The following is a 20975-nucleotide window of genomic DNA, read 5'->3' as shown; positions in this document are numbered from 1 at the left end:
GTACAAAAACTAATTCACTTAATTTTCACCATAAACCAATGAACAAAATATTAATAAAGCCCCCTTAAATATAAATTGTGTATCCCTTGTCACATTCGCCGGTCATGAACATTGAAGCTAGGAGGAGTAGGACATAGGAGAAGGCAGCGTCGCCGAGTGGTCAGCGCGTCGGACTCGTAATCCAGTGGTCCCGGGTTCGAGTCCCACTCTGACCATTACCAAGATTTGTTTCATGGTACTCTAGTTCAAATACTCAGTTACGCTTGTAAATAGCCAGCTGGTTTGCTTCCGGCTAGTTGGGATTTTTTAGCAATGTTATTTTCACTTTTCAATTATTTGTTTTAGTTGTTTACTCGGCCTCACTGGCCTTTGAGCTATAAACACCGGCGAGGGTAAGTAAAGGTTATTATTATTCAACTTTCATACACTATGCGAATTCCGATTTTCTGATTGGCTGATTTGTGCCACGTGATACTGGGTTGTGACGAAACAACCACCTTGACGTCATTATCGTGGTGTAATAGCAAGGTGTAAATTCAACACACCACGGTCATTACACCATGGCTTCGGCTGACTCAAATATAGTGGTTTCAATGCAATGTTTCTTTGTGCAGTGTATTCAATTTGAATAATAAAAATGTTAACGTACTCATTGCTCATGAATTATCGGGATTTACCTGTACTCGTTCACAAAGAATGAACTCGAAATTTTCAATACCGCACTCGACAAAGCCTCGTGCGGTATTGAAATTTCTCGTTCATTGTTAGCGAACTCGAGCAAGTAAATCCCGATAATTCACTCGCTGATTGCGGTAACCTGTAATTATTATTAATTTATCATTATTTATATAAGCATGAGTGTCTTGTCCAAGGACATGTTGATCCAGGTAAGAAACAGACCCGGACCTCTGAACACACTCACTGCTTGCTAAGCCACCACGCCTCCCAGTGACAGGTAACTTGGTATAACATGGTATAAACTAAGTACAGCACTTAATGTCAGAACGTAGACAGAGTTGAACTAATTAACCTTTTATTACTCATTCTTTTACTTACTTTCTTTAATCCCTCCTCTTTGTAATCTTGAAAAGACACCGAGTCGTATCCATAAGATAGGCTGAAACTTTTTACCCACTGATTTCGATCCTCTCTTCCTTGTATAGCCACTCGAGCTACTTTTCTCCAGTCACCAAAATGTACTTGAAAAAATTGATTATTGTCATCCCTTCCCGCTGCCCAGCCACCCGCTCTGTCTGATGTGCGCAGAAAATGCAATCTTCCGTTTTTAGCCTCAGTTCTACTGGACAGGTAAGAGGAAACTGTTATAGCAGAGTCTGGAATTTGTTTATTCTGCATTCCAAAGGCTTCTAAACACACTGGAGGCTTTGGCGTCGGGAAACCTGTTTTATTGCAACGAAAACAGATTTACTGACGACATATCATGACAAGGATGATATAAAAATATCTTGAATAGGCCAAAATATTCAGGCTATTCTTCTTTTACTTAGTTCTGACAGTTGATATACCTTGCAGAAAATCAGCAAGAGATACTGATGTATTTTTGTTTTAAAGACTAAACAGCAGTTTATATTCTATCGTGCAAGTAAGCTTTAGTTATCGTTATGGTGACAACCCTGACATAGAGGAGACTATAATTATATCCATCCACAGCGTCGTTTACGAACGACAGCTGGGGAAAGTAGATATATGGAGACGAGAGCCAGACGAGCATAATATACATACCATCACTGCATCCGTACAACTCCACCCTTAATGACGGCCTTTCTTGGTATGTTTTAACATTGATTTTAATAAAACGAGCGATGATCGGAGGATCAAGGATGTGGCCCGCTGTACGAACATTATCCGTGTTTCCCTGCAGGACCTTTAAACATTAAGAACATGAGTATCTTAGCCTTTACTTCCTCCTTTTTATTATCTTTTTGTTACGCTTTCGTAAAGAAGTTCTTTTGGATAAAGAAAAAATGATAAACTGAAGGAATTCCTTAACTCAGGGAAAGATGTCAAATCGGGCCTGAATTGTCGCGATTTTTCCTTCGCGTGAGAGCCGAGTCATTTGCATATTTTAATTTCGAGGAAAAGCAAGCGTAGATACACAAAAAATGGCACAACATCTGTGAGATAGGTGGGATATAGTTTACGGGATATAATTCATCACTGAGTAGAAATCAAAATAGCTCGCGACAAAAATGACAGACTGTTCTTCCGTCCTTGCGAAATTTACATAAACATACCCCTTTCACCGCCTGTTTCCATTATGCCCTCAAAGACGAGAAGTCTATAAAGTATATTGCTGCGCTTCAATCCTTTTCGAGGGTCAAATCATGTTAGTTTTGAAACTCATTAAAAGATGAACTTTTGGTATTTTTTAGTTCACGGTCACAGGCGACTATGTTCCAGTTCCTTTAGCAGAAAAGCAGTGTTTTATCTTATCTTTTATCACTATTTTGTCATCATACCATTATTTTTCTTGACAAAACACTAGCATTGACCGTAGTTGTTTCTAGAATAATAGCAGAAAATAATGTTTAACAATTATTATTAACCGAGGCCGCCAAGCGGCCAGGTAAAATATTCACCACTTACACCGACAATGAGGTTAATAATTGTTTTGATATACACCACACAAGCTGAATACCTAGCAGATCCAAAAAACCTTTAATACTGACAATAAATCAACAAACCGAAACGGAAGCTATTTTGTTTCCCTTCGGCTGCTCAGAGGTGAACATTTAGCCAATCAGAACGCTTGAAACTCACTATTCTCTTGAAATTGTATGGTATATCCGTATGAAAAGCCAACCCCATCCAGACCCTTTGTTAATATGTAGATGCGGGAGTTATGCTAATACCTGACCATTGTTGTGTGATATGAATGTTACCCCGTCCTGGCTGTAATCCAGGGTGTAGTTTTTTGTCCACCAGTTTTTATCAAATGATCCTTGAGTGGCAATCCTTGTCACCTTGGTAACATTTTCCAAGTCAATATGTAGAAACTGATTGTCCTTCCAGTCATCGTCAGATATCCATCCTCCTTTTAATATTGTATTTGAAAACAGGGGAAATGAAGAAATATAGAAAACGAAAGGAGGACAAATGATGTCTACAGAATAAAGTCTTATTTCTAAATAGTTCATATTGATGGTATTGAGTATTTGCTCTAAGTACATCTGGGATCTGTTTTGTGTTTTCTGGAAACAAAATTAATTACAAACGCGAACTTTTCAATTCCACCATTTAACGCTGTTTCAAACAGTACACAGCCTTCGCAATCGAGGATCAACATCGTTGTAACTAGTTTTCGTAAGTAAACAAGGAATGTGAATTGACTGAGCGGTTTATCCATTGTTTACTGTGTGCGAATCAGTAGATGATCCCGGTGGTGCAATTGCGATGCCGTTTGGGGGCACGGTGGTTAGCTTCAGTGATCAGTTCAACATAAATAATAGGGTTTTCTTTCTATATGATTATGATTATGATTATGATTATGATTATGATTATGATTATGGTTATGATTAGTCACGTAACCAGCGCGCTATCACGTGGTTGTCCAATTTGTTCTGTTGTATTCTTCGATATAACACTTAAAAGAAACAGTTTCACGGTTCCATGTACAAAATTACACCGATGATTTTCCTAGGTTTTATTTAAGGCTTTTTGGCTTAATCTCATGGTCGATGATATTTTGATAGAAAACATTACCTTGGTTGTTCAGTCTCCCTCGTTCCGGTCCATAAGAGTGCCTGTAACGTGACGATGCCACAATGGCTGAATTTGGTATCCTTCCGTTTTCCATTCCCAGCGGAGAAGCACATACCGTCTGCGGGATTTCCATTTCTGTTTAAAATAAAAAAGCCTTGAAATAAGCCAACCATGTAAATAAATTTTCTCCAAAATTTTTAATTAATTGATTTTCTTAAATTCATATGAACTGATTTATTATTTAAAACCCCAGCTTGCATGATTGCATAATAGACCAACGGTTCGAAAATTTTACGACCAAGAGCATTACCAAGGTGAGCTCGCTCCCGTTCCTTAAAAAAGAAGGTAATTGAACATTATAATTACCCAGAAATAACTGTTTAAGCCTGGAGGTATCAGTGGCATACACCTGGAGGGTGAAAATAGACATAGTAACAGCCCATCCTACATGTCCGCACCAGTTCTCGCCAACCTTTTCATGCCCACCTTGGGAGGACTGTGGATGAAGCAGTGCAGTGCGCCCTTTTTTTCCGACGCCATCTATTAAACGTCGTTTTATATCCTTAGCAATGAACAAGACGCCCTCCTATTCTTTGATATTCTTTGTACACCACACCACAAAGAGGCTTATACACAAATTGCCTCTTTTGGATCACAAGAACGCTTTCACTGCTCTAGCTACATCGTAATGACCACTATAGAAATTTCTGTCGCAACATGTTTTCAAATCAGGAGCCATAATCGGGGACGGAGACCGTAAGTCTTGGGATCCGCGCGCACCTATGATATGGGACAATTTTTCTATTTTTAGAACAAATTGCGCCATCCTGACGTCATATATCCGCGCGGATCCACGCACATGTCGGGGCTCTCGCGTGGGTGTTGTCACGTTGCGTGATCAAATGGTGAGAGTTGAGAGACCTTGGGAGATTATCTTGCGTATTTTTCACAGTGATGGCGGGGAATAAGGCAGGGAATACGAACCAGGGCGCTTATAAGTAGTTTTATGCTCTGAGCTAACGGAAAAGGTGGGATTTTCAGGGTCGAAAACAAGACTTCAATCTCCCGTATGGGAATGAATAATAAGATCTGCTCGCGCTAGTTGTAAGCTTACGCGTATGTTTTTGCGTTTGTTCTGACTCAAGAATATAGCAAGAAAACTCTCTACTCTGGTATCGAGTTAATTTGTGAGTTTCTCAGACAATGGTTAATCATAACCAAAACCTGTTTTGATGGTTTCTTATTGTTCCTGCTTGTTTGGTGAGTTTGCAAAAGATTTTGAAAGGAAAGTCTGACGCGTACAATTAGCTCATTTGCATAGTGCAGCTCGTGTACTTTCAAGTCCGAGTCGGTGTTTTCAATTGTCAACAAATCTTGACAAAGATTTCTTTCGTTGTCTTTTGTGCTGAGATGCTGCAACAAACTTCACGAACGCAACAAAGGCTACTAACATCATGTGTGTTTCTTCAACATAAGCATAGTGAAGTTTTACACTGTGAAAATGAAAATAGACAAGGAGTTTTGATAACTCGATCAACAAAATCGAAATCGTTATTTGAAGTTGATTAACGAAAGCGTCATCGTAACTTTGCTGATTATTTCTGCTTTATTCACATATTTTCAGCTTAGCTTTTAATATGTTCTCAAACATTTATCAATCTTAAACATATTTAAAAACTATCGAGTTATTGTTTGAGTTCGATGTACGCTTTCACACGAAAGTGCGGCGGAAGTACAATTTGTCATGTTTATTGACTGTACAAAACACGCATCGGCGGGCGCTCTCATTCATCGACAACAGAGAATTGACTGGATTTTTACACGAATAAAACTGAGCAGTATCTACGGACGTAAAGTTATTGGGCCTTGATGAAACATTAAGCGTTGCTTACAATTCAAGCGAAACTCAAACTAGCAATTATTTTGTTTAGTTTTCGGTCGCGATAGACTGGCAAATTCCTCGCAAGCGTGTGGCAAGAGGAGCTAGGAAACTATGAAGTCCTGAAGCTCTGCTATATCTTAATATATCCAGCTAGTTTTTTGCTCTGTAATGGAAAAGCTGTTAATCTTCAACATATGTGAAATTTAGAGTGGAGTAATGTACAGCTCATGTAAAAGAAGCATCCGTCGGGACACAACTTGGCCAGCGATATATATAAGCTTACAGCGGAACATACCTAAATTCGACACTGTCTTACTTCACTCAAACTGGAGCAGCTTACGACGAAAATACTTAAGCAAAATTCCAACAGACGTAAACGCGTTGAGTTGTGGGCCAAAAACATGAAAAATTTCGGGAATTTCGGACGCCATTTCCCCCGCGCGACATCCGCAAAAATCCTCGCAGCATGTACGCGCGTGTGCCGCAGGTGATGGCGCAATTTGTTCTAAAAATAGAATTATTGTCCCATATCATGGGGACAACCCCAATACTTGAAATGGCGCGCGCTTACGGTCTCCGTCCCCGATTATGGCTCCTGTTTCAAATTTATTGTTCTTTTTTCCAAAAAATATTACGGCCCTGTTTCTACAAGAAATAGTACAAATACTGCATAACAAAATTTAATAAACATTGGTTTCGCATTCCATTCGCTCCTCTTAGTAATTGGAATTTGAGTAACTGATTAAGTCAAAGTAGAGAAGTAGAGAAGATATTATGTAGGATTAATCCTAATAACTTTGTAGATGGTGAAAAATAATGGCATAATCCAGCGTACCTGATTTGCAGCCATAGAAGTCCGCTCGTAAGCTAATACCATTGTTCCAAGCCACTGGATAAATTCTTATATAACGAGTGACATTGATTGGATTTTTCAGCAAATGACTCACAACGAGAAAATGATCAGTGTTTCCTGCGAATTCCTACGTCAAAAGGAACACAAACGGAGGCAGAGGAGTATCTTAATGTCAGCGGGTAGGGGTATATCATCTAAACGTTAAAAGGAGAAAGCATTACATGGAGAACTCTTTTACCTAAATTCCAGTTACAATCATTTTTGTCTTTTTTGGTATTTTATTGCTAAACCAGATCGCACCTTACCACGATATATATTATATATCCTTGTACCCGGTTGTTCAAAAGACGAACAAATTGACCTTGGATTATATTCGAATTTTTTAACCGAATGTTTTTTAGCCAGCGGGTAAAATAGCATTTTTACAATAACTGTCTAATTTCTCGCGCGCTGATTGGCTCGTTTTTATCATCAATAAGAGTACAGAAAGATAAATTTTTAATTTATGCAAGCTTTCAACAGTTCAACATTCAGCTGTCGAATTGTCAACTTTGTAACCAATGAGATTTTATTGACTTTTTTAAGTATAGCCAATCAAAAAGCGAGAAAAGCTATTGACAATGTTCGCTTCATCTTGAATAAAATTCACTTATCTTTCTTTACGGCAAGTTTAAGGCGTCTTTTCCCTCATTCATTCCCGGCATTTGACCATTTGAGTTGTTATTGTAAAAAATAAATAGACGTCAGTTTTTTATGCGTCTGTCCTCTTATTGATGATAAATTTCGTCGTGACATTGTCAAAGTCTACTGCGGAACCACTCGCCTGCGCCTTGTGGTTCCACAGCCACTTTGACAATGTTATGACGCAATTTATCATCAATAAGAGGACAGACGCATAAAAAACTGACGTCAATTTGTTAAACCGAAGCAGCTTTTGTTGGCCGGGTAGTAAATCTCGGGTTAAGGAAGTTTAACTCCTAGTTAGCATCCCCTACTCTTTGTTAAGCTTAAGGACGGTGCCCACTAAATGCAAAGGTTTTTGCGCCGGGTTAGGACCTTGCGGGAAAAGTAGATCTTTGCAAGGGCTATCGGAATCCACAAAGAAAAAAGAGGGTAGCCACGCATTTTTTCGAGATAATTAGCCTTGAATCTCAACAAAAATGCTGACATTAGCATTTTTCTGAAAATAGAAGGAGAGGATATTTCTTCACAGCTTTCTTTAGAATTCGCCTTTACATACAGAAAAGCAAACACATTTATAAAGATTTATAAGTGGTAACATAAAAACCATTTTTGGTATGTTTTTAATAATAAAATCGTTGCAACAGCACTTTTAGCGTCTCTGACAGCCTTCCTCTGTTTTAGCTAAAATACAGTCTAAATATCTTTTGCTCACAACCAGAAACTAATCACTTGCTGAATAGGCTTGCCACTTCCATTTCATAACATAAAATATAGGGGTAGCCACGCGTTTTTAAAAGTTATTGATCCTTTTTTAAACTTTTTACGGTGCTTGTTACATTTTTTCCTGTCACCTCCCCAGTAAGTAAAACATTTGCGTATCTCGCACTTGTTTTGCGCTCGCACTACGCCATCTGCAGCTACATGTTTACACTTGGATTTCAGTATAATTTTCGACAGATAACAGCTAGTTTTTTAGCTAGAAGACGTTAACAGTTAGTGGTTAGCGATATGCTACTGCTCTGGTGTTCCTGGTTGAAGTACAGGTTCATTAAACTTGATTTGGTCACAGTAGGAGAATTTTGCTTTCAATGAATGAGTTCCAGTAATCGGATACCCGTGTTTGCGCAAAGAACTCTGGGATCGTCAGGGGGCAAGCATTGCAAGTCGCTAGAAGGAAATGTATGGCGAAAAGTTGTTTCGACCCCCAAAAACATGGTTTTGGGGAGAGATCAACGCTTTTTCGCCGTTGTTTTATCGCGAATGGATTTTGGCAATGTTGATACATGGAAAATGTAAGTTTTTGTGTGAAAAAACGTGAAATAAGTGATAAAATTTACCGATAAACTCCCTTTTGCTTGGGTGAGGTTTATTGTGAAATACATTGAAGAGAATATTAAAAATTTCAATACACGCCTGATCTCGAGAGGCTACCCGGAGCAAATGGTAGAAAAGACCCTCCGAGAAGTTAAATATAAAGACAAAAAAGAAGCTCTAAAACAGAAATCGAAAATTGCAGAAGGAACTACAGTACTATCCTTCGTGTCACTCAACCGTCAAAACCAAACTTTGGAAAGCATAATCACGCACAAATACTCAGAGATATATTCAAGGAGCCACCCTTGATCTGTTATAGAAAAGGAACTCACTGAAATACGTGCTTGTAAAAGCAAAACAAAGACTTTGAGCGACACAGTAGCCACACAGCATGAGTCGCGCGGACTCATTTGTCATTGAATCAACCCCAGACAGTACAATGATCGCCACCGGGTTTATTTCCAGTATTATTTGTATGACTGAGCTTTCAAATAAGCCAAAAGTAGCCTGTACACAGCTTAAAAGGCTTTACTGGGTTATTTCCTCTTGATTTATACCTAATTAATTTTGTAATATTCTCAGACCATTACGCGATGTAAATTTCACAATAAACCTCACGCAAGCAACGGAGTTTATCGGTAGATTTTGTCACATATTTCACGGTTATTCAAACAAAAACTTACATATTCGACATATCAGCATTGGCTAAATCCATTCGTGATAAAAACGACGGCGAAAAAGCGTTAATCTCTCTCAAAAATTGTTTTCTTGTACCTCGAAACAACTTTTCGCCATATATTCCCTTCTAGCGACTAGCAATGTTTGCCCCCTGACGATCCCAGAGTTCTTCGCGCAAACACGGGTATCCGATTACTGGCAACTCATTCATTTAGTCGTGTACTTGGTAGCGAAGTTGATTGCGTCATGTCAACCCAGCGCGCGCGTGGCGCTTAAACCATGCCTTGCGCAGAACGTGTGCGCACTAACAAAAGTAGGCACCGTCCTTAAACGCCAAAATCATAGCTTCCCTTGAAGTTATTTCGCCACGTAAGAAGACGAGAAAGCACAACATAAGCACATCCAAAATTATCATATTTTTCAAGACAGTGAATTGAGGAGCAGCTGGATATTCTCCAAGCAAGTTAACCTGAATTTCTAATCAAAAAGAAAACGAAGCCCGACGCGTCTGTTTGTCTGTCTGCCTGTCTGTCTTTCAAATCGTTCAAATCTGTTTTCCTGTTTTGTCTATGACATCATCGATGAGGACGGAATTTTGTGGCCAGCGCAAGCACTAAGATTCTTTAATCCGGCGTACAGCACAGAGACGATTGGGCAAATGTGCATCTGAAATGGACTGCTCTTAAACTATAATAAAGCAATACCTTTGTATTATGGCCGTCTTCCCTGTAGTCACTGAAAAACTCTCCATCGTAACTGTAAGCAAGTTTGAACTTCGTAACCCACCATTGCCAAGACCGGTACGCACATCCCTGAATGGCCACACCAGTCACCTTGGTGCGATTTACAAAATCTACTTGAAACCATTGCTCTGTACCCTTTACGTCAGCTATCCAGCTTTCCTGCTGGTAAAGCCGACCCCGGCTTTCTTTATAGTCATCTTCGCTTGAAGCCGTTATGGCCGAATCGGGGATGTCGTTATTTTCTAATCCAAGACTAGCCATACATGCAGGAGGTTTAGAAGTCGGAAAACCTGTGATAGAAAATTTGTGGTTTGGAAATTAGGTTTCCCTGTTTGTAAATTCTAGCTGGCCATTTTGCCATTCAACTACGAAAACACGCACAAATGTGTCTTGAAGAACCGAAAAAAGGGGCACCCTGTTACAGAGGCGAACTTTGCCAAAGCTTTGCCGAGTCACAAACTTAACCATGTTTTCATAAGAACTGAGGTGGTCAGCGGTAAATTAGGAAAATCATCATGAGTCAATTAATATAAATTTGAAATCAGTTCTTAGTTTAGCGAAGAGCATAAGGAGGTGGGATGTGGGGGAGAGGGGGGGGGGGTAAGATATAGATAAAATTGCTCAAATCAAATTTGGCCTAAATCTATTACCCCAATCTGTTGTTAGCTAAAATTCCAGTCTCAGAAGTGAAATTTTTATTTGTTCGTTTTTATTCAATTGCGCTGTTTTGCGCCCCCATGTATACATCGAATGCTGTTCCTATATAATATTGCAATAGGCGCTCCTCGTCCCCCCCCCCCCCACCCCGCAATAAATTAGCTGTTGACCTTAACATAATATTGAACATCATGATTATTAGAGCCCCTAAAATTACAGTTCCCGAGTTAAAGTATCTATTGTTTATCATTATAGATGTACATTTTTACCACAATTGCTGCTAATCTCGCGATCTGATTGGCTACTCTGCCATTTTCGATAAAAGTCTATACCACGCTGCTCGCGTCAATGTATCGCGCAATACCTTTTCCAGTTCGCGCTCTGAAAAAATGTTTTCTTTGACGTTGATATTGAGGTAAAAAAACAAATCGAAATGTGGTTTAGCGTGGTCTGTACTCTTATCGACAACGAGTAGGTGTCATCACTCTTTTCCCAAACATTTTTTCTTATTGTTTCTGCATGTTGAGCGAGTTTGCAAAAGTTTTTGGAAGGAAAGTCTGACGCATACAACTAGCTCATTTGCATAGTGCAGCGCGTGCGCTTTCAAATCCGAGTTTTCAATTGTCAACAAAGCTTGACAAAGATTTCTTTCGTTATCTTTGATATTGTGGTAAAAAACAAATCGAAATGTGGTTTAGCGTGGTCTGTACTCTTATCGACAAGGCGTCATCACAGTGGTCAAGTTTTGTTGTGGACTGACTCGGTAGACTTTTTAAAAGTCCTTTTCAATAATATTTCAATTGTCAGTTTTGCCGTTGGAAAGGTCGACCTCTCGCGACCTGCATCGTTCGCGCTCGCGCTCGCCCTCCTGCCTTCGTCGCGCGAAGATTACCCTCTCGCTTCGCTCCAGGGGGCTAAGTAAGTCAAAGATTAACAAAAGGTCGACTTGTGGCAAGTCTACTCACTCGGCTGCGCCTCGTAAGTCCACAACATTTTGATCACTGTGATGACGCGTATTCGTTGTCGATAAGGGTACAGACCACGCTAAACCACATTCGATTTGTTAAATTCACAAAGAAAGAAACGTCCCGCCTCTAATAAGTGCCCTTCCAAATAAGCGCCCTCCCTTGCCAAAAGTAAATTAGCGTCGTGAGCGCTGAATCGAATTATTGCGATGAAGGTTAGTAGCGTCATGTTTACCTCTGCTAATGCACGGATCGCGAGAACTTCAAAACATCAACCTAAACGACAAAAATCGCGTCACACGACATCGTCTCGTGAATATATTCTCTGTCCTTGTAACGTTTTGGCGTTGCGATTTGGAAGGTAGGATAAGTTTTTTTAGGGAGCAAATATAAAATCAGCCCAGGCCTTTAGCCATCTTACCTGAATAGCAGCCATACAATTCCAACCTCATCGATATGCGTCCTTTCCAGGCGGATGGGTGAATGCGAACGTAACGAGCTACGATTGGTTCATCCAATGTATTGACGACAAGATTTGCACTGTCTTTGTTGGCTTCATATTCCTAAAATTAGACACACTCATTTGTTGACGTGTAACTGAAGGATACATGTAGTTATCAAACAAACGTAAACCAAAAGAGAACGCTAAAACTCAGTTCTACATCATTAGGGAACCCGCGGTATTACAATCCCCGACTCCACCAAATAGTCCACCGCTGGGACAAGAATGGAGAAGAATAGCGAATGGTCAAAGTGAAGGGTTTGTTGTTCTTATACCAATACATGTATCTATATTAAAGTACTGAGCTTCCCCTGGATGACGTTCTACTCATATCCAGCTCAGGATGATGGAGAGCCTGTCTACAATAGACTGAAATTTTCAACTTACCCTAGGAACGTCGCTTGAGTTTTGAAGTTGATTCTCAAAGTATTCACCATTAAAACTGTAAGAGACAGTGTACTTAGACACCCACTCTTCATTGCAATGATGCTGATTATAGCAACCCTGCGTTCCAATTTTGGTTACTTTGGCGACCTTCCCAAAATCCACTTGGATCCACTGCTCTTTGTTACTCTTCTCGGCTACGTAGGTGGTGGGATGGTCGACCCTTCCTTTGCTTGGTCCAGTAGCAGCGCTCCACTGCCAAAAATAATAAAGTGCATTTCATTTCACAAGTCGATTTATTGCTCCTAAGTCATTTTTGCCCTGTAGCGGTAAGTACAACATTTGATGAAGTCCTCAATATTTTTTTTATCTTCAATTTATACTTATAATTAAAAAAAATAATATTTGACATTTAGTAAACCTGTGGACTAGATGTTCTGCAACCAATGGGAGTATTTCATTGTTGTAGAGTCCTGTATTGTCAGTAATAAAAAAGTTTCCCAAATTAAAAACAACAACAAAAAAAAAACACTTAGCTAACTAATACGAGACCTAGTTCATTAACGCTGCATCAGTATAACGTGGTACGGCATGTTATTTTTTATGACATAATATCATGTCACTCTTGGTCTTGGCATCACGTGACATGGTGCGATAGAGTACAGCATGGTATGGCTTTTTTGTTATTTTGCCATTTAATGCGCTGATACGTACCTTACTAGAAGCCTTTAATGCGGAGTCTGAAATGTTACCATTTTCCATTCCCATCGGTGAAGCACACTCTAGTATATTAGACAAGAAACTTCCGTTTACAAAAGTTGCGTTTTTGTGTCAGGATGAATGAATGAATGACTGAATGAACCTTATTTAAGTGTCAGAGTATTTAGCTTAAATGACTGCAAAAATGGCAGCTAAAAGATACAACTGCACCAGCAATGGATTCTAATTAATCAAGAACAGTAGAATTGATTCCTAGAGAACTGATGCTTTCAGCTTTGAAATGACTACTGAATAGACCATGAAAAGGATAGACGATTCCCGGGGGACACTTCCATATAAAAAGGACGGGGGTGCTCGTCGTACCTTTTAAGGGTTAAAAACGCGCTTTTGGAACCTCTTGAGCTTCTGTGGTACTCTTTAGGGTATTGCCCAGACAAAAAAAATCAACTTTACGAGTTGAGGTATTTGAAGCAATCGTCTTTATCGATCGCTATTGAAAATTATGAGTGTCAGTTAAGCGTGGTCCTCACTAGCGACGCAAGCATAAGCTTAAGCATAAGCATAAAAAGAGCTTATGCGCTAGTGAGGACGGCCACGACATAAGCATAAGCATAAGAATATCAAAACCTCATTAATGTGGGTTTTTTTATAATTGTTACCTCTAAGGGGTGAAAAAGATTAAGCCACGCCCACAAAACAGCATCTTGGTATCTCTTATGGGTTCTTGTCAAAATTTCCGACGAGCAACCCGGTCCTTTTTATGTGGGAGCCCCCTTCCCCCCCCCCCCCCCCCCCTCGTCAGGAGAAAATGCTCTCCTGATATTTTAATATTTGCTACTTTGGCATTACAATCACTCAGATTCCAACCTACAAATAATTTTCCTTTTTATTATAAACGTACCTCCAGCTACAAACCCTGCATACAAGTAGGAAAAAAAGAAAAAGCTATTTAGTAAAAAATGTTCTAGTTTTCTAAATGGTTATGGGGCGTAAAAGTAACGAACAACAGAATTGACCTAATTTAACTACTGATCGTCGTCAGGATGCCTATGTCACGGCGTTTTTACAGACCGGTCTAGTTTTAGGCTTCTTTTCCCGCGAAACAGGTCAGTTCCGGTCTACATGTGCGCGCATCGGTAAGGAAAAAAAAATGATGGATTTTCTTTTTAATCTTCCGATGAAAATGGTTAAGTCAGTTAAAAATTAAGTCCCTGCCTGTGATTGGTCAAAGAGGTTCCTGTGGGGGGTCTAAACTCGCGGTAAGTTCAACCAAAAAATACATCAGTCTGTGGAAACGGCGTAACAGGAATATGGGGTAGTTGCACGCTCCTAGTAATGTGCTCCTGCAGTCGTACATGACCACCCCAGGAAAACCCAGTAAAACTCTTTCTGCAGGATCACAACTTTGTGTGGTAGGATAGCTTCGCTGCAATGATCTTACGGGCTATACCGAGTCTGAAACCAATTCAAAAAAACTTCAGTCACACTTAAACAGAGCAGTTGTATCGCTGTACATGATCGATGTATGACCAATTTCTATGTAGCACTACGGAAAGGAAAAGTCGTAAAACTGATGGTTTGTTAGGAAGATCCCCTCGGATAAAGGAGAGTAAAAGGGATTAACAGGGCGGGTCTTGCTGCCTGGGAAAGTGGCGTTAGTTGCGTCGCTGGTAAAGTTCTTTCCTGGAAAACTTTTAAAGAAAAATGCATTTTATAGTTACTAGTGCAGTTTTGTCCATCTTTATAAAATCCCTCTTTGCAGGTGCAGACGTAAGATCCCTGGGTATTGTTACACACTGCATTGACGTCACAATCAGGTGGAATTGCGTTGGCACACTCATCTATATCTAAAACAACAAAAACGAATTTCCTTAAGACTAGGTTCCTTTGAAGTTCTCTTGATCAGAATAGAGTCTTCATGCTCCACTAGACTTCCTTTAAGTCTTTTGTGGTTTTCATTTGTTCTGGAGCTGAGCAAATCTAAAAACGCGCCTGGCTTTTGCCCTTTCCGAGTTTAATCTATATCTAAAACACTGGCTACTCAGATCCCGTCCACAATTGCAATACGCCGTAGAGATTTAACAACGGCATTTTCACTTTGAAAACGCATCACATGTTTTCCTTCCACACTACGCTAGAGGAATTTTGGATTTGTGTTTGAGGAAGACTCTGACATAAAGGAAATCTGTACTGTACGGGTCCGCAAATGATCCCAGGACCGCAAATGATCCCGGACCGCAAATGATCCCCAGATTGAACCGCAAATGATCCTGGACCGGAAATTATCCCCATATTGGACCGCAAATGATCCCGATCAAAACATATGGAATGGCATGGATTTATATCAGAGGAAGGTGAGAACATGTACAAAAATAATGAACTAAAAAACATATTTTATCATTTTGCGAAAAAACTTTCCACAATTGCTGTTTGTTCTTCGAAGGGTACAGATCGTTTTCGCTGTCACGCAATAACAGAAATAATAAATCGAAAACCAACCAATGGAAAAAGCTAAGAAGTTGTGATGTACGCTATAGAAGTTAACTAAATAAGACACTTCTCCAAGTTTTAGGCCTGTGCGTTTCCCCAGACTTCAGATATTCGTCGTAAATGTTTCCCAGAAATTTACAGAGTCCAGTAAAAAAACGCCATGTTGGTGTACGTCCGTGGTACACCAATATGGCGGTCGGAATATAGTGTAAACATTTGGAACTTACTTTGGCTTTCTAGGCGACTGACTATCAGTACTAAACGAACAAGCATTTACATAAGCACTTTTCCTAATGCTCTAACTTCTAAAAAGGCTCAAAATCATGAGATAAGCATATATTTTTCAACAAACTCGATCGTAGCCTTGTGTCACGCAAGCTCCATAACTCTGAAATTCAAAATGCTCTGGTTTCCAAACGAAGCGCGCTAATTGTAAACAGATATAAATATACCGCCTCTTATGCCTGATGAAGATAAAACCACGTCACGTGAAGACGATCTATTGAATTAGAAGTCTTAGAAAAACACATACTTGTAAACATTCTCGAAATCCCGGTGGCGATAGTATCAAACATCTATCAAACAGCTAATTGTCAAAACGAAGTGCAAGCCTTGGCCTTGCGTGGTCATGAAGCTGAACTTCATAACTATAGCTTGGAATTTTAGCTTCTTAGAATACTCAAGTAGTCATTTCCGAGGAATTAAAGCCAAAATACGACTAAGGAAAAATTATAAAATAAATTTGTTCAAATTTCCAGTACTACAAACTAGGTGTTTTACAGAGTGATGAAGCGTTGTAGGCTTGTGGGTCTACTTAGGTGACAGCGTCTTCTGTAATAGTTGCTTCATGGTTAGATTTTAGTTTAAAACTTTAGACGAGTGGCATTAATGGCTGATAAAATGTGATGCCACCTTGTCACCCACAGAGGGACCACATGAGATAGCATTGCGCCTGCGTGAACTCAGTGCGTTGTTGCTTTCGTTGTGAACGGATTGTCTTTTCTGTCCTGCGAAAACTTGGTTTTGCCACACACAATGCCGCCTGATTCGCCTACTAAAACATCGAAAGAAATTCATGTAGAGATACACCCGGTACCAGGAGAGAGACCTTCCAAGTCTTCGAGACGCGGCAATGATAAAGACGGGAAAAAGGTCATAATTGACTCCCGTCAACACGATGAAGACATGGCAAGCGCTCAGATCAGTGCTTTGCAAAAATCTATGGAACAAGGCTTTTCCCGGATGGCCGAGTCATTGACCACGGCCCTAACACAAACCCTTGAGAGGTATGCGTGTGAGGAGGTCACCGAGGGTGACTTAAACGACAATAACTTGTCAAACCCCTCACAAGACAAATCCAGCCAGAAGGCGGGAAAATCGTCTTCACCGAGCGAGCAGATGGATGTTGATGCCTCGGTCAATGACCTTTTGTCTGATGCCAAAGAACATGGCAATGGAAAGCAACATGAAGTCGACGAATCAGTTGGAGACTTCCTCAAAACTGTTCAAAATGACCTGAAGTCGGAGGAGACGGGACCTCCCATCCATGAAGAGCTCGCTAAAATTGTGACGCGTCTCGTGCGAGACGGCATGTTAGAAGAACGGCTGCAAGAGAAGATAAACAAATATCCGCAGCCGGAAAACTGTGAAGGTTTGACGAAAGTTCGAGTTAACCAACTGATTTGGGATAACCTCAGCTCCACCATCAGGTCGCAAGACTTGAAATTCCAAAAAGTGCAAACGTCTGTCGTTAAGGGCATGACAGCTCTTGCTCGCGTCACTGACGCCATCTTGAAACGAGTTAATGAGATAAATGGCGGGAAAGTGCTCGCCCAAGAGGCAATAGACAGCCTTTCTCTTTTGGCACATGCAAATACCGAGCTTAATAATAGAAGGAAAGAGCTCATAAAACCGGACCTACACACGGATTACAAACACCTTTGCTCAGCGTCTACAACAGTGACAGCTGAACTCGTCGGAGACGACTTGTCGAAGCAAGTCAAGGATATCTCCGAAGTAAACCGTGTTGGCCGGAAAGTAACTACTTCCACCGTCACTCGTCACAAAGGCCCGACCCACTCTAACTTTGGATACAAAAGCCAATCGTGTGGTGGCAGAGGGAAATTTTTTCGAGCAAGAAGAAGTCAGAAGCATTTTTTAGGCTGGCGACAGACCGCAAGTCGCGGTTCTGCCACAAAGAATTCAGACAAGTTTCCCAAGTCGAAGGGTCAAAGCAAGTAAACAAAGCTTCTGAGGACTTACCTGAGGTAAGTCAAAAATTATGTCTTGTAGAACCAGGACAAACGGCAGGTAGATTGAAATTATATTTTCCTGAATGGAGAGAATTGACTTCTGATCCGCAGATTCTCAAAACCCTCAAGGGTTTTAATGTTGATTTTGTTGACTGCCCTCCTGTACAAATGCTTCCCCCAAAGGAAATCGCTTTTAATTCGGAAGAATCACAGATTATCAGTTCAGAATTAGACAAACTTCTGACAAAGGGGGTCATTGTGAAATCACAGCACTGTCATGGAGAATTTCTCTCTACTATATTTCTTCGTAAAAAGAAGACTGGAGGGTATAGGCTCATTCTCAATTTGAAGAACTTAAATCAATATATTAGCAACCATCATTTTAAAATGGAAAGCTTAACTTCAGCAATCTTGCTTATGACACCTGGATGTTATATGGCATCTGTAGACTTGCAAGATGCATATTATTCGGTTCCAATCAATGAGAAATGCCAAAAATATTTGAAGTTCTCCTGGCAGGGGGAGTTATTTCAGTTTACTTGCCTCCCTAATGGTCTTGCTTCTGCTCCCCGACTGTTTACGAAATTGCTTAAGCCTGTCTACTCCACCTTAAGGCAAATGGGACACACAAATGTGGGCTACATTGATGATTCATACATACAAGGGCCCTCGTTTAATGACTGCAGTAATAATGTTCAGGACACTGTCCACCTTTTCACCAAAGTGGGTTTTCTTCTAAATCAAGAAAAATCAATTCTTGTACCCAGCCATGAGTTAACATTTTTGGGCTTTATCTTAAACTCACTCACGATGACAGTGAGACCAACACCAGAGAAAGCTGAAAAGCTGAAACAGAAATGTTTAACTGTATTGACAAAAACTCATGTTTCAATTCATGATGTCTCAGAAATGATAGGTTTAATGGTTTCTATGTTCCCTGGTGTTGAATATGCACAGCTTTTCTATAGAAGTCTAGAAATGGACAAAATCAAAGCTCTGAAAGAAAGTAGGGGAAACTACAACTCCGTAATGACATTGTCAGTCACATCAGTCATAGACCTCAAGTGGTGGATCGAAAATGTTGAGAGCTCGTTTAAGTGGATATCCCATGGGGATCCATTACTCTCCCTGTATTCTGATGCCTCAAAAGAAGGGTGGGGGGCAGTGTGCAAGGGAGATAAAGCAGGAGGTCGATGGACTGTAACTGAGTCTAACTGTCACATCAATGAGTTAGAAATACTTGCTGCTTTTTTTGCTTTGAAATCATTCTGCCACTCAATGACAAATTGTCATATTAACATTTACATAGATAATACCACTGCTGTCTGTTACATAAATGCCATGGGTGGGACTCATTCTTTGGAATGTAATAAGATTGCACGTGAAATTTGGACCTGGTGCATCCAGAGAAATATCTGGGTGACAGCAATCTCATTACCAGGTAAAGAAAATGTTGATGCTGATAGGGAATCTAGAACATTTAATGATAACACAGAATGGTCTCTCAGTGAAAATATTTTCCACAGCATTGTTGAGACCTATGGCATGCCATCCATTGATCTTTTCGTATCTAGAATTAACAGAAAAGTTTCACGTTATGTGTCATGGAGGCCAGACCCTGAGGCACAATTTGTGGATGCTTTCTCTTGCTCTTGGTCTCAAGAACAATTTTATGCTTTCTCTCCTTTTAGCCTGATACTTCGTTGTTTAAAGAAAATCGAAATGGAGAAAGGGGAAGGGATCATAATTGTTCCAGTCTGGCCCACCCAACCTTGGTATCCAAAGCTGATGAGTCTTTTGGTCGACAAGCCCAGACTGTTACCAGTGACAAGAGGGACATTGTATCTTCCAAGCAAGCCCAGTCAACCACATCCCATGGAGGGCAAACTGAAACTAATTGCATGCAAGTTATCGGGGAATCCTTTACGGAGCAAGGCATTTCTGCAGAAGCTACCAAGATTATCCTCAAGTCGTGGAGGAAAGGCACATCTAAACAGTATCAATCCTACTACAAAAATTGGCTTGACTTCTGTCATGGAGAACAGATTAGTACAGTTCGTCCCTCTTTAGCCCAAATCATAGAGTTTCTACTGACTTCATTTAACAGTGGTCTTAGTTATAGTAGCCTTAATACTGCTCGTTCAGCACTTTCTTCAATACTCCCTTCAATAGATGGTATCCCAGTTGGGCAACATCCTTTAGTTATTAGGTTTCTAAAGGGAGTATTTGAATCTCGCCCAGCGATGCCTCGTTATACAGCAGTTTGGGGTGTAAACCAAGTTCTTGATTACTTAAAGACTTTGTCCCCTGTTAACGAGATTTCTCTCAAGAGTTTAACTCTGAAGCTCACAATGTTATTAGCTCTAGTCACTGCTCAAAGGGGGCAATCCCTTCTTTTTCTCAATGTGGACAGCATGATAGATTCTGGCTCCTCTATAGTGTTCAGACTTCAAGAGCATGTTAAACAGTCCAAACCAGGGTCCAAGGGTATGGTGATTGAACTTAAATCATTCACAGATCCAAGACTTTGTGTTGTGACCACTCTTAAGGAGTATTTGACAAGAACAAAGTTTGCAAGGGAGACTCGTTCATGTAGTCAACTGTTGCTAAGTTATGTTAAACCGTACGGTCCAGTGTCTAGAGACACGATTAGTCGTTGGGTTAAGTTTGTATTACAAAGTTCAGGCATTGATGTTAACATTTTCAAGCCTCATAGCACAAGGTCAGCTTCAACTTCTAAGGCAAAGCTGAGTGATGTTCCATTAGCAAATATTCTTGACAAGGCTGGATGGAAGTCAGAATCCACCTTTGCTAAATTCTATGACAAAAAGATTGTGGAAGACATGTTTGCCAATAAAGTTTTGCAGTAGTATGTTCACTTGTGTGAAATTATTTACTACTAGCCTGTGCATCTGTCTTTGAAGTCTCATGTGATCCCTCTGTGGGTGACAAGGTGGAATACAGAAGTTGAACAAGACTTACCGGAAGTTGAAGTTCGACTGGGATTCCACCTTTGTCACCATACACAGAGGGATTACATGCCCTCCCTTGGACCCACCCTGTTACTTACTTCCTACGATGCACATGGCTAGTGCTTTAAAGACTGAGTTCACGCAGGCGCAATGCTA

At 40.3% G+C, this 20975-nt stretch overlaps 2 protein-coding genes across 3 annotated transcripts in view; one reads left to right on the top strand and one right to left on the bottom strand.

The window, feature by feature from the left end:
• LOC110053973 (uncharacterized) overlaps positions 1-20975 on the bottom strand; it is a 42218-nt gene that overhangs the window by 6781 nt on the left and 14462 nt on the right. For both annotated transcript variants that reach the window (XM_089290630.1, XM_089290631.1), the window contains exons 5-15: positions 14827-14952; positions 14007-14021; positions 13100-13167; positions 12389-12640; positions 11921-12062; positions 9839-10167; positions 6441-6585; positions 3724-3858; positions 2874-3055; positions 1744-1885; positions 1057-1400 (exon numbers count right to left, since the gene is read on the bottom strand). In XM_089290630.1, the coding sequence (XP_089146756.1) occupies positions 1057-1400; positions 1744-1885; positions 2874-3055; positions 3724-3858; positions 6441-6585; positions 9839-10167; positions 11921-12062; positions 12389-12640; positions 13100-13167; positions 14007-14021; positions 14827-14952 (1880 nt within the window). The remainder of the gene's footprint in view (positions 1-1056; positions 1401-1743; positions 1886-2873; positions 3056-3723; positions 3859-6440; positions 6586-9838; positions 10168-11920; positions 12063-12388; positions 12641-13099; positions 13168-14006; positions 14022-14826; positions 14953-20975) is intronic.
• LOC149112699 (uncharacterized) lies at positions 16623-17954 on the top strand. The gene has a single exon (XM_089290632.1). The coding sequence runs from the start codon at positions 16631-16633 to the stop codon at positions 17834-17836; it is 1206 nt and encodes a 401-aa protein (XP_089146758.1). The 5' UTR covers positions 16623-16630; the 3' UTR covers positions 17837-17954.

Source organism: Orbicella faveolata, unplaced genomic scaffold (assembly GCF_042242905.1).
Source record: "Orbicella faveolata isolate gen_17 unplaced genomic scaffold, um_ofav_v1 contig_2, whole genome shotgun sequence".
Classification (NCBI taxonomy): domain Eukaryota; kingdom Metazoa; phylum Cnidaria; class Anthozoa; order Scleractinia; family Merulinidae; genus Orbicella; species Orbicella faveolata.
The sequence above is the reverse complement of the archived record's forward strand: the minus strand, read 5'-3'. Positions and strand labels throughout refer to the sequence as shown.